We start from the raw sequence: 12,621 nt of genomic DNA, 5'->3' as shown, positions 1-12,621 counted from the left end.
CCAGTAACAACCTGGTGTGTCTTCCCACTTCTGCCCTCACCCTAGCTATGCCACTGCTGCCAGGGCCACTTTTGGTGCATCAGCCTCTGGGTCTCCTGAGTGCCAAAGGGCCCTACTAACCATCCTGACCTATGCACTCCATGAGGCAAGCACCCACTTTTTCCATCCTCCAGGTATATTTGTCTCCTGCAGACTTTCAGGGCTGCTGGGGGTCCTGGCCATCTGTGCAAGGCATGATAGGAAGAATATGAGCCTTGGAGTCAGGTCTAGGTTCAAATCCCAGTTCTTCACTTACAGCTTTGTTTCCTTGAACAAGTCATCTAACCTCTGAACCTCAGTTGACACAACTGTAAAATGAGTACAGTGATGTGACAATGGCTGAGCTGATGTGTGAGCATTGTGTTGTCCTGTGCCCATATGAGGCATGATTATATCTGCCTATGATTGTTGCAGGCTGGGACTCCCCAGCTGTATGCACGACCAAGCCTGGTGGGACATCTCCTTCTTGGAGGCAGTTTCTTCTGACTCAGCCTAAGTCAGTGGCCTCATAGTTTAATTTCATGTTTCTTCAAGTTCTAATATTACCCCAAATTGCTGTTGTCTTGCAGTTTATGACCCGCAATGGGAACCTCCATGTGAAGGCCAAGTTCGAAGCCAGAGTCCCAGCTTTCTACTACATCCCCCAGGCCAATGACTGCCTGTGAGTGAATGATTCCTTAGGGACTGGGTGAGGGGGTTGTCCTGGTTCCACCTCCTCCACTCTCCATCTTTGGCCTTCGTCTGTGGTGGTCACTGTGATGGGCCTGGTGTGCAGGTAGATCCAGGAAAGCACTGGATATCATCACAGAGAGCACATGGGAGGACTGGTGTAAGACTTTTTCTGCCTCTATTGCTTAAGTGTGCCTCTTCCTTTCTCTGGGCCTCAGTTTCCACAGCCCTGAAATGGAGATTTTTTCTCTATGATCTCTGCCTCTCTATGATCTCTATGATTTTTCTCTATGATCTCTGACTGTGACAGTCTTGTAGCTTACAGATGGTGGATAACTTGATAGAGGGGATAAACACTGGTATCTTACTAGACCAAATGTGTTTCAGCTACTTCCTTTAGAGAGATATGTCTAGGGTTCTGCCACCTGAGCTCAGGTTGGCTCTAAGCAATTGAGCTGCAGATCTCTAAATAATAACCATAAAAATAAGAATAACAGCCAGGCACAATGGCTGGTCCCTGTAATCCCAGCACTTTAGGAGGCTGAGGTAAGAGGATCACTTGAAGACAGGGGTTCAATGCCAGCCTGAGCAGCATAGCAAGACCCTGTCTTTATAAAAAATTAAATTAAATTAACTTAGCCAGGGCATAGTAGCCTGTGCTTATAGTCTGAGCTACTAGGAAGGCTGAGGTAGGGGAATCACTTGAGTCAGATTGCAGTGAGCTAGGATTGCATGTGTCACTGCACTCTGCTCTGGTATGAGTGACAGAGTGAGACCTTGCCACAAAATATATATATATATAATATATATGTAAGATATAAAAATATATATTATATAATATATATTTATAATATGTATAAATATATTACATATATATATATATATATATATTTATTTATTTATTTTTTTTTTTTGAGACGGAGTTTCACTCTTGTTACCCAGGCTGGAGTGCAACGGCATGATCTCTGCTCACCACAACCTCCACCTCCTGGGTTCAGACAATTCTCCTGCCTCAGCCTCCTGAGTAGCTGGGATTACAGGCACGCACCACCACGCCCAGCTAATTTTTTGTATTTTTAGTAGAGATGGGGTTTCACCATGTTAACCAGGATGGTCTTGATCTGTTGACCTCGTGATCCACCTGCCTCAGCCTCCCAAAGTGCTGGGATTACAGGCTTGAGCCACCACGCCTGGCCTATTTATATATTTTTAAAATATATTTATATATATGTATTTTGTGGCAAGGTCTCACTCTGTCACTCATGGTAACCAGTAGTTACCATATATATATATATATACACACATATATATGGTAACTACTGGCTGGGCATGGTGGCTTATGCCTGTAATCCTATCACTTTGGGAGGCTGAGGCAGGTGGATCACTCCAGGTCAGGAGTTCAAGACCAACCTGGCCAACACAGTGAAACTCTGTCTCTACTAAAAAGAAAAAAATTAGCCAGGTGTGGTGGCTTATGCCTGTAGTTCCAGCTACTCAGGAGGCTGGGGCAAGAGAATTGCTTGAACCCGGAGGCCAAGGGTGCACTGAGCCAAGATTGCACCACTGCACTCCAGCCTCAGTGACAGAATGAGACTCTGTCTCCAAAAAAAAAGTAGCTACTAATATTATTGAGCTTTGCTCAAGTACTAGGCCCTGTGAAAATGCTTACGTGCATGTATCTGTTTAATTCTCTCAACAACCCTACAAGTACTCTATTATCCCTATGCTACAGATGAAAAACCTGAGGTTTGTGGAGGCAGAACTGGTCTAGCCTGTCTGGCACCGGGGCCTGGGTGTCTGTATCATGGCAATGGGAGAATTCAGTGTAAGAGCAGGGCTTTGAAGCAGCAGGAGGGTTCAGGTCCCCTGGAGGTGAGGGTTAGTGTGATACTGGTACCTAGTGGCCCTGGACCTCTGCAGATCTGACAGCCTGAGCTGCAGCTCCTTCCCAGGTACTTGGACTGGCCATCCGGGCTGCTAGACAATGTCTTGTGTAAATGCGGAGAAGGTATCCCGTTAGGCTGACACAGCCTTATGGGGGTATGCCTGGCAAACAGAAAGCAGCTCCATTTCAGCTGCTGAGCCTCAGCAAGGTGCTTCTGGGCAGTGCACAGACTATATAACTGTACCTAGTGGTCCTGTAATTTCTCAGTGCTTAGACAATTAAGGGCTATTCATGGTCTGTGGAGTGGCTGGGGAAGCACAGCTTTCTACTTGGAAGACCTCCGTTTTCTTTCCCAACTCTACCATCACCTAGCTGTGAGGACATGGACAAGTTAGCAAATCTCTCTGTCAGCATTATCATCTCTGAAATGTGGACAAGGATGCCCGCATCATCGCATAGTTGTAGAGATTACATGAGATAACTTAGGTAGAACCTTTCACATGCCACCCGACACACTGCCTTGAATCCATTTCACCGTGTCTGCTTCAGAATCTACCTGTCCGTGGCCAGTTGTGGGGTGTGCTGGCTCAACTTAAGAGGGCCTGTCTTATCCTGGCTAGCTGATGCCACTCTACCCTTTGCTCTAAGCGCTCCGTAAGTAGCTGCTCTGTGCTAGGCTTCTTGCTGGCACTACACAGACTCCAGCAGCAGCCCTGCACTTTAACCCTTTTTAGCCGAGTACTAATGACCACCTCCAGGACCAAGACTGGTGGCCCTTGGTCTCCACTTGTTCTCCCAGCTCTGATCCTGGGTCTCAGGCTTTCCACCTTCATGGTGGGCCAGGTGATTCTCCTCAATGATCTGTGGGCTGTGCACTAGGAAGGACTCTCTCTCTCTCTGTTTTTTAAAATACAGAGATAAGGTTTCACTCTGTCACCGAGGCTGGAGTTCAGTGGCACAATCATGGCTCACTGCAGCCCTGACTTCCTCGGCTCAAGTGATCCTCCCACCTCAGCCTCCCAAGTAGCTGGGACTACAGGTGTGTGCCATCATGTGTGGTTAATTTTTGTTAACCTAGTAATTTTGTACTTTAAGAAAAATCTTTTTTGTAGAGATGAGGTTTTGTCATGTTGCCCAGGCTTCTCTCAAACTCTTGAGCTGAGCTCAAGCCATCTGCCTGTCTTAGCCTGTCTTGGCCTCCCAAAGTGCTGGGATTACAGGCATGAGTTACCATGCCCAGCCTGGACTCTTGATTATAAGTGACAGAAACCCTATTCATTTATTTTTGAGACAGAGTCTTGCTTTTTCACCCAGGCTGGAATACAGGGGCACAATCTCAGCTCACTGCAACTTCTGCCTCCTGGGTTCAAGTAATTCTCCTGTTTCAGCCTCCTGAGTAGCTGGGATTACAGGCGCATGCCACCACGCCCAGCTAATTTTTGCATTTTTGGTAGAGATGGAGTTTCACTTTGTTGGCCAGCCTGATCTCAAACTCCCGACCTCAAGTGATTTGTCTGCCTTGGCCTCCCAAAGTGCTGGGATTACACGTGTGAGCCACCGCGCCTGGCCAGAAACCCAATTTAAACCAGCCTAGGAAAAAGAGGATTTGATGGGTTCTGAGGATCAGACTCCCAGAAGGACAGTGGTGGAGCCGGCCTCAGGAAGGACCAAGCCAGGAGCTCAAACACCATCAGGTCTTGGCTGGGCACGGTGGCTCACGCCTATAATCCCAGCACTTAGGGAGGCCGAGGCGGGTGGATCACAAGATCAAGAGATCGAGACCATCCTGGTCAACGTGGTGAAACCCTGTCTCTACTAAAAATACAAAAATTAGCTGGGCATGGTGGTGTGCACCTGTAGTCCCAGCTACTCGGGAGGCTGAGGCAGGAGAATTGCTTGAACCCAGGAAGCAGAGGTTGCGGTGAGCCGAGATCAGGCCATTGCACTCCAGTCTGGGTAACAAGAGCGAAAGTCCACTCAAAAAACAGAACAAACAAAACACCATCAGGTCTCTCACACTCTCTCTGGCTCTCTTCTCTCTTTCTCTCAGCCAGGCTTCCTTTACACAGCTGGCAGCAAGGCTGCAAGCAGGTGCCAGGCTCCACCTTCCAGCGTAGCTCTGGAGAAAGCTCTATCAATCTCTCCTTCACTTTTGATCCTCTTGGTCCACAGCCCAGAGCAGCAAAGAGCTCTGAAGGACCAGGTTGGGCCAGATGCCCAGCTCTAGGTCATTCCTGTGGCTATGGGGTAAGGTCTATATACCTTGGAACCTGGGAAAGGTAAGCAGGAACCAAACAATTAAAATAAGATCACTCTCAGCTGCGTGGCTTTTCTGCAGGACTCAAGGACGACAATCTCTGATTGAGGTCACATTAAACACCTACTATGGGCTGAGCAGGTGCTGGGTCCTTTATGTACGTTTAAACTTCTTATATTTTTTTGTTTTGTTTTTATTTTTGTAGAGATGCAGGCTGAGTGTAACAATAGTGGCACATTCCCCAAATTTGGAGGAGTTAGGTAACTTGCTCTTGGTCACACGGTGGATAAATGACAGAGTAAGACCAGGTCCCAGGTGGACAGATCCCAAGATGACTGCTGTGTTCAGTGTAGCATCACCAGATTTCATGTGCAGGCACAGGAATAGGCTCCTGGACTCTCCTGCCTGAGCTCATGAACACGCAGTGGGCGCAGGCAATGCAGATGGTCCAGAGGAGCCAGTATCTGTCTCATTGACCTAGAGAGCCAAGACTGGGATTGGAATAGCTCAGTGGTTCTCAGATAGCCCACCAGGAGAAATATTTCCCCCAGAGGGCATTTGGCATTGCCTGAAGACATTTTTGGGTGCCACACTAGGGTGGGGGTGCTACTGGCATCTAATGGGTAGAGGCCAGAAATGCTGCTAAACATTCTTTTTTTTTTTTTTAAGAGACGGGATTTCACCATATTGGTCAGGCTGGTCTTGAACTCTTGACCTCAGGTGATCCACCCGCCTCGGCCTCCTAAAGTGCTGGGATTACAGGTGTGAGCCACCACCCAGCTGCTCTATAGAATGTTTATTCTATAGAGCATGGGGGAAAACCTACAGGACAACACAACAAGGGATTATCCAACCCCAAATGTTAACAGTCCTGAGGCTGAAGAATCCTAGGTAGCTGGAACAGGCAGTGAGGCACTGCTGTGATGTTCCCACTCTCAACTGCAGGGACTTGGAAAATCACTGTGGGAAAAGAATGCATCAGTCCAGGCTTGGTGCTAATCCCTGCACTTTGGGAGGCTGAGGCAGGAGGCTCGCTTGAGCCCTGGAGTTTGAGATCAGCTTAGGCAATATAGGGAAACCCCCATCTCCACAAAAATTTAAAAATTAGCCAGACATGGTGGCACATGCCTGTGGTCCCAGCTACTTAAGAGGCCGAGGTGAGAGGATCGCCTGCTCTAGGAGGTCTAGGCTGCAGTGAACCGTGATCACACCACAGCACTCTAGCCTGGGCAACAGAGCGAGACCTTGTCTCAGAAAAAGAGAAAATGCATCAAACGCAGGTGACCACTGGTTCTCTCTTTTTAGGGTCTTAAAGGAACAATGGATTCGAGCTAAGTATGAGAGACGGGAATTTATGGCTGATGGGGAAACCATCTCACTACCAGGTAAAGTTATTTCCATCATCTTTTGAAATCTGTGTTCTAATGAGCTCTAGAAAAACCAAGTGCCTGCATATTAGGAGCAAGATCCGTCCAAGAGATGACTGCTGTTCTCACTCTGACTACAGAGGCCAAGGTGTGGGTTCTTCTGACTGAAATAACAGCATATCAGCTGGTGGGTCTTTATGCTGTGAGCAGCAGAGAAGCATATTTGTCTCAGGTCTTTTAAGGGTCACAAGCACGTATAGACTCTTTTCTTCTGAGACAGGTCTCACTCTGTTGTCCAGCCTGGAGTGCAGTGGCACAGTCACAGCTCACTATGGCCTCAATCTCCTGGGCTCACGTGATCCTCCACCTCAGCCTCCCAAGTAGCTGGGAATACAGGCACATGCCACCACACCTGATTAATTTTTGTGTTTTTATTTTGTAGAGATGGGGTTTCCCCGTGTTGCCCAGGGTGGTCTCGAACTCCTGAGCTCAAACAATTCTCCTGCTTTGGCCTCCCAAAGTGTTGAGTTTACAGGTGTGAGCTATTGTGCACAGCAAGACTTTTTTTTTTTTTGAGAAAGAGTCTCGGGCCGGGTGTGGTGGCTCACACCTGTAATCCCAGCACTTTGGGAGGCCGAGGCGGGCAGATCACCTGAGGTTGGGAGTTTGAGTTCGAGACAGAGTCTCGCTACATCACCCAAGCTGGAGTGCAGTGGTATGATCTTGGCTCATTGCAACCTCCGCCTCCTGGAGTAGTGGGGATTACAGGTGCATGCCACCACGCCGGGTTAATTTTTTGTATTTATAGTAGAGACAGGGTTTCACCGTGTTCCCCAGGCTGGTCTCAAACTCCTGAGCTCAGGCAATCCACCCACTTCGGCCTCCCAAAGTGTTAGGATTACAGGCGTGAGCCACCGTGCCTGGCCAGCCAGACTCTTAATATAAATTGCAGGAAGATTCCTCCACTGGGCAGATCAATTAGGAAAAGATATCCCTGGCCAGGCTTGATGGCTCACATCTGTACTCCCAGAACAGAACTTTGGGAGGCCAAGGCAGGCATTTCACGGGGTCAGGAGTTAGACCAGCCTGACCAACATAGTGAAACCCAGTCTCTACTAATAATACAAAAATTAGCCGGGTGTGGTGGTGCACACCTATAATTCCAGCTACTCAGGAGGCTGAGGTAGAAGAATCACTTGAACCCAGGAGGCGGAGGTTTCAGTGAGCCGAGACCACACCACTGCATTCCTGCCTGGTGACAAAAGCGAGTTTTTATAATCCCCCCCAAAAAAGATATCCCTGTTCCTGGTGAACGTAGTTCCTGGTGCAGTTCAAGTGAGGAGCATGGGCATAAATTCAACCTTCCTTTTGACCCTTGTGCGGGGTACAACCTCTTCTGTGGCCCTGGACCTGTGGCAGTTTCACCCCCACTGTCCTGAGTCCAAGCTGACTCTGACCCAGACAGAAAAGTATAGAAAACCACTCTCAGAGGGCCAGAGGCAGTGCTCAGTTCTCCTGGCTACCAGAAATACAAATTTCTATTCTATTCTGTTCATTTATTTATTGAGTCAGGGTCTTACTCAGTTACCCAGGCTGGAGTGCAGTCACATGATCTCAGCTCACTGCATCCTCCACTACCCAGGTTCAAGTTATTCTCATGCCTCAATCTCCTGAGTAGCTGGGATTACAGGCATGTACCACCATACCTGGCTAATTTTTGTATTTTTAGTAGAGACAGGGTTTCACCATGTCGACCAGGCTGATCTTGAACTCCTGACCCCAAGTGATCCGTCGGCCTTGGCCTCCCAAAGTGTTGAGATTGTAGGCGTGAGCCGTTGCACCTGGCCCATAAGTTATTCCTCAAACGAGCAGATCCCTAGAGGGTGCTCATTATTTCTAAAGTTTCATTAGGTTAATGCTATCATGAAGTTGGGCAGGACCATATGTATTTGGTGAGGTGTCTTTCAGAATCAGTCCAGTTTCTCAGGACTTTGCCTTCTTAAGACATTCTAGGCACTGGGGATGCAGCAGGGAACTAAACAAAACTCTTACTCTTAAGAGTCCTCTTATGAGATGGCCTGACACCACATAAGTCAAGGAAGAAAGGTTGTAGGCAGTAGGAAGTGCCCTGAAGTGAGAAGACATCACAAAATTTGCCCCAGATGAGATCCTTCTGTCCTGCAGCTGAAATAGGGACGTTTGAGTGGAGATATTTCGGCAGCAGATGGGATGCTCATTTCCCCACTTGAGAACCTCTGAGGTTCCTGAGCTGCTTGTGCATCTTAAGGTCACAGGTGTTCACTCTGTCATCCTTGGTGCTTAAGGTAACCGAGAAGGATTCCTGTGGAAGCGAGGAAGGAACAACTCACAGTTTCTGAGAAGGAGGTTTGTACTTCTGGCAAGAGAAGGACTCCTGAAGTACTACACAAAGGAAGAGGTAAGATGCCAGCCAACAAGAGCGGGCCCCTCTGTGGGCACTCTCTCCCCACTAATGTCTTCATTCAGTCAGGAGTGCCTTGTCTTGTGGATAATCTCAGCCCCTGAGAGGCAGACACATTTAGCTACTTTTCCTTGGTTGAACAATCAACCCAGTCCACTAAAAATCATACTTTCTGTCCACCTAGGATCAGTAGACAGGTCCATGTTTAAGCCTTTGATGACCACTTAGTTTTACTTTGTATATTCATTCACTTAAGAAACATTTATTGAGGCTGGGCATGGTGGCTCATGCATGTAATCCCAACACTCTGGGAGGCCAAGGTGAGTGGATCACGAGGTCAGAAGTTTGGGACCAGCCTGGCCAACATGGTGAAACCCTGTCTCTACTAAAAATACAATTAGCTGGGCATGGTGGCAGGTGCCTGTAATCCTAGCTACTTGGAAGGCTGAGGCAAGAGAATCACTTGAACCTGGGAGGTGGAGGTTGCAGTAAGCCAAGACCGTGCGTGCCAGTACTCTCCACCCTGGGCAACAGAGCAAGACTTCGTCTCAAAGAAAAAAAAACATTTATTGAGTACCTACTGTATGCTAGACATTATTCTAGGCACTGGGGATATAGCAGGGAACTAAACAAAACTCTTGTTCCCAGGAGCTTTCAGTTTAGTGAAAGGAAATAGCTCTGTAATCGAAATATCAATATATAATATACCAGCAGGCAATAGTTTTATAAAGTGAAATAGAAGAGGCTGCGCACGGTGGCTCACACCTATAATTCCAGCACTTTAGTAAGAGGCCGAGGCTTGAGTTCAGGAGTTTGAGATCAGCCTGGGCAACATGGTAAAACTCCGTCTCTACAAAAAATACAAAAATTAGCTTGGCCAAGCACATACACCTTTGTATGGTGGCACATGCCTGTAGTCCCAGCTACTAGGGAGTCTGAGGTGAGGGAATTGCTGGAGCACGGGAGGTAGAGGCTGCATTGAGCCGAGATTGTGCCATTGTATCCTAGCTTGGGTGACAGAGTGAGAACCTGTTTCAAAAAAAAAGAAGAAGAAGAAAAGAAAAAAGGAAAGTAAAATAGCAGAGTGAGAAGATAGAGAACAGTGAGAGTATGTCAGGGAATGCTGCCGCAGAATGATCAGGGAAGGCCTCTCGGGTGGCATTTGAGCAGATAACTGAATCAATGTGAGCATTGAGTTATGCAGATATGTAGGGGAAGAGTAGAAGAGAGGGAGGAACAGCATGTGCGGAAGTCCTGAGCACAGGTATGGCCAAACACTTACACCTTTGTATGGATTCAAGAGGCATAATCCCTCTAAGAGGGTGCAGCCCCAAGGCCCCAATATCAAAAATCAGGAGCCTGGTTTGCAGTTGTCAGCCAGGAGCTTTTTATGCAGTGTACAAACTACGTAACCATAAGCTGCAGCCCTGCCCCTGAGCTAGAAGTGTGTTTGGTGGGTATAGGGCATCAAGGAGGGCAGAGCAACTAGTGCAGAGTGAGCAAGGAAAGGGTGGGGGGAGATGAAGTCACATGGTGGAGGGCCTCATAGGTCAGAGCAAGACTTGGGATTTCTTTTGCTAACAGTTTATTGAGATATAATTCACACGCCATCTAATTCACCCATTTAAAGTATACAGTCAATTGGCTTTTAGTATAGTCAGAGAATAGTACAACTATCACCACAATTCATTAAAAAACTTTTTCATAACCCCCAAAAGAAACCCCTTATCCCCTAGCTGTAATTCTCCACCTCACCACCAGCCCTAGGCAACCACCGACCTACTTTCTGTCTCTATGGATTTGCCTATTCCGGTTATTTTTATTTTATTTTATTTTATTTTTTAGAGACAGGGTCTTCCTCTGTTGCCCAGGCTGGAGTGCAGTGGCGCAATCATAGCTCACTGCAACCTTTAATTACTGCCTTAGCGCTCCTCCTGCTCCAGACTCTCAAAGCACTGGGATTATAGATGCATATCACTCCACTCAGCTAATTTTTATTTATTTATTTTTGTAGAGATAGGGTTTTGCTTTGTTCTCAAACTCCTGGCTTCAAGCAATCCTCCACCTCAGCCTCCTAAAGTGCTGGGATTACAGATGTGTGCCACTGCACCAGGCCCACAGCTGTCTTTTTTATTATAACCATCTTCATGGATATGAAGTCGTATCTCATTGTGGTTTTGATTGGTGTTTCCCACATGGCAAATGATTTTGAGCAGCTTTTTAATGTGCTTATTGGCTATTTGTATATCTAATTTATAGAAATGTCTATTCAGGGCCGGGCCCAGTGGCTCATGCCTGTAATCCCATCAATTTGGGAGGCCAAGGCAGGCAGATCACGAGGTCAAGAGATTGAGACCATTCTGGCCAACATGGTGAAACTCCATCTCTACTAAAAATTCAAAAATTAGCTGGCTGTTGTGGCATGTGCCTGTAATTCCAGCTACTTGGGAGGCTGGGGCAGGATTGCTTGAACCAGGGAGTTGGAAATTGCAGTGAGCCGAGATCGCACCACTGCACTCCAGCCTGGCAACAGAGCAAGACTCCGTCTAAAAAAAAAAAAAAAAAAAAAAAAAAGAAATGTCTATTCAGATCCTTTCCCCACATTTTAATTAGGTTATTTGCCATTTTATTATTAAGTTGTAATAGTTCCTTCTTTTTGAGACGGAGTTTTGCTATTGTTGCCCAAGCTGGAGTGCAATGGTGTGATCTTGTCTCACTGCAACCTTGTCCTCCTGGGTTCAAGCGATTCTCCTGCCTCAGCCTCCTGAGTAGCTGGGATTACAGGCACCCACCACCACGCCCAGCTAATTTTTTGTATTTTTTAGTAGATATGGTGTTTCACCATGTTGGCCAGGCTGATCTTGAACTCCTGATCTCAAGTGATCTGCCTAGCTTGGCCTCCCAAAGTGCTGGGATTATAGGCATGAGCCACTGCGCCTGGCCTAGTTGTAATTGTTCTTTATATATTCTAGAAACAGTTCACTTATACATGTATGATTTGCAAAAATTGGGAGTTTGGAATTTTACTGAGATGGGAAGCAATTGGAGGATTTATTTTTTATTTTTATTTTTTTAGCAATTGGAGGATTTTGAGCAGAGAAGTGTTATTATTTGACTTAAGCTATTTATTTATTTATTGAGATGGAGTTTCACTCTGTTGCTCAGGCTGGAGTGCAATGGTGCAATCTTGGTTTACTGTAACCTCCCTCCAAGTAGGGAGGAAGGAGGCCAGAGTGGAGGCAGAGAAATTAGTCAGGAAGCTGTTGCAATAACCCAAGTGAGAAAGAATGGTTGATCGGACTACTGACCAGGATAGTTAGAAGTGGTCGGATCCTGGATATATTTTGGAAGTAGAGCCAACAGAATTTACTGAAGGGTTGGATGTGGGGTGTGAGAGTAAGAGGAATCAAGGATGATTCCCAGAGTTTTGCTCTACGAAACTAAGGTGGCAAAGACTTAGACCCTAAGGGGATGCTCAAAAGTCCTTTATATTTTGACATGCCTATTAGTCATCCAGTAGAGACATGGGGAAAGAAGCTGGATGTACCTTTCTTGAATTCTAAATCCAGGTGACAGAAGTTGGTTGTATGAGTTTGGAGGCTTGGAGAGAGTTTGGAACTGTAGTCAACAGCATGTAGACTGGTTTAGTAATGGGACTGGCTAGGATCACTTAAGCAGGAAAAAGGTGTTCAGAGACTGAGTATTTTGGTTATTTGTTGCTGAGTAACAAACCATCCTAAAACATAATGGCTTAAAATATCACTTTACTATTTCTTACAATCCTATGGGTCAGGAGTTTGAGCAGGCCTCTGCTGTTCCAGTGTAATCCATGTGACATCTGCTGCCGTTAGCTGGCTGGAGACCCAAAGAAGCTTTCACTCACATGTCTGGTTCCTTGGTGTACTCTATATGGCCCCTCTCTCTTCCTCATTCAGGAGTCTAGCTCAGGCTTTCTTGTGGCATG

At 46.7% G+C, this 12,621-nt stretch overlaps 1 protein-coding gene across 7 annotated transcripts in view; it reads left to right on the top strand.

Annotated features, from left to right (window-relative positions):
- The window catches only part of ADAP2 (ArfGAP with dual PH domains 2), a 37,605-nt gene that overhangs the window by 3,836 nt on the left and 21,148 nt on the right, over positions 1-12,621 (top strand). For all 7 annotated transcript variants that reach the window (XR_008481598.2, XR_013535790.1, XM_008997120.6 and 4 more), the window contains exons 3-5: positions 609-700; positions 6,156-6,235; positions 8,542-8,654. Coding sequence is in view for 5 of the 7 variants with exons in the window: in XM_008997120.6 (XP_008995368.1) it covers positions 609-700; positions 6,156-6,235; positions 8,542-8,654 (285 nt within the window). In the remaining 2 variants the exon portion in view is untranslated. The remainder of the gene's footprint in view (positions 1-608; positions 701-6,155; positions 6,236-8,541; positions 8,655-12,621) is intronic.

The sequence above is a fragment of the Callithrix jacchus genome, chromosome 5, assembly GCF_049354715.1.
Source record: "Callithrix jacchus isolate 240 chromosome 5, calJac240_pri, whole genome shotgun sequence".
NCBI lineage: Eukaryota > Metazoa > Chordata > Mammalia > Primates > Cebidae > Callithrix > Callithrix jacchus.
This window is presented reverse-complemented; position numbering and strand designations above follow the sequence as displayed.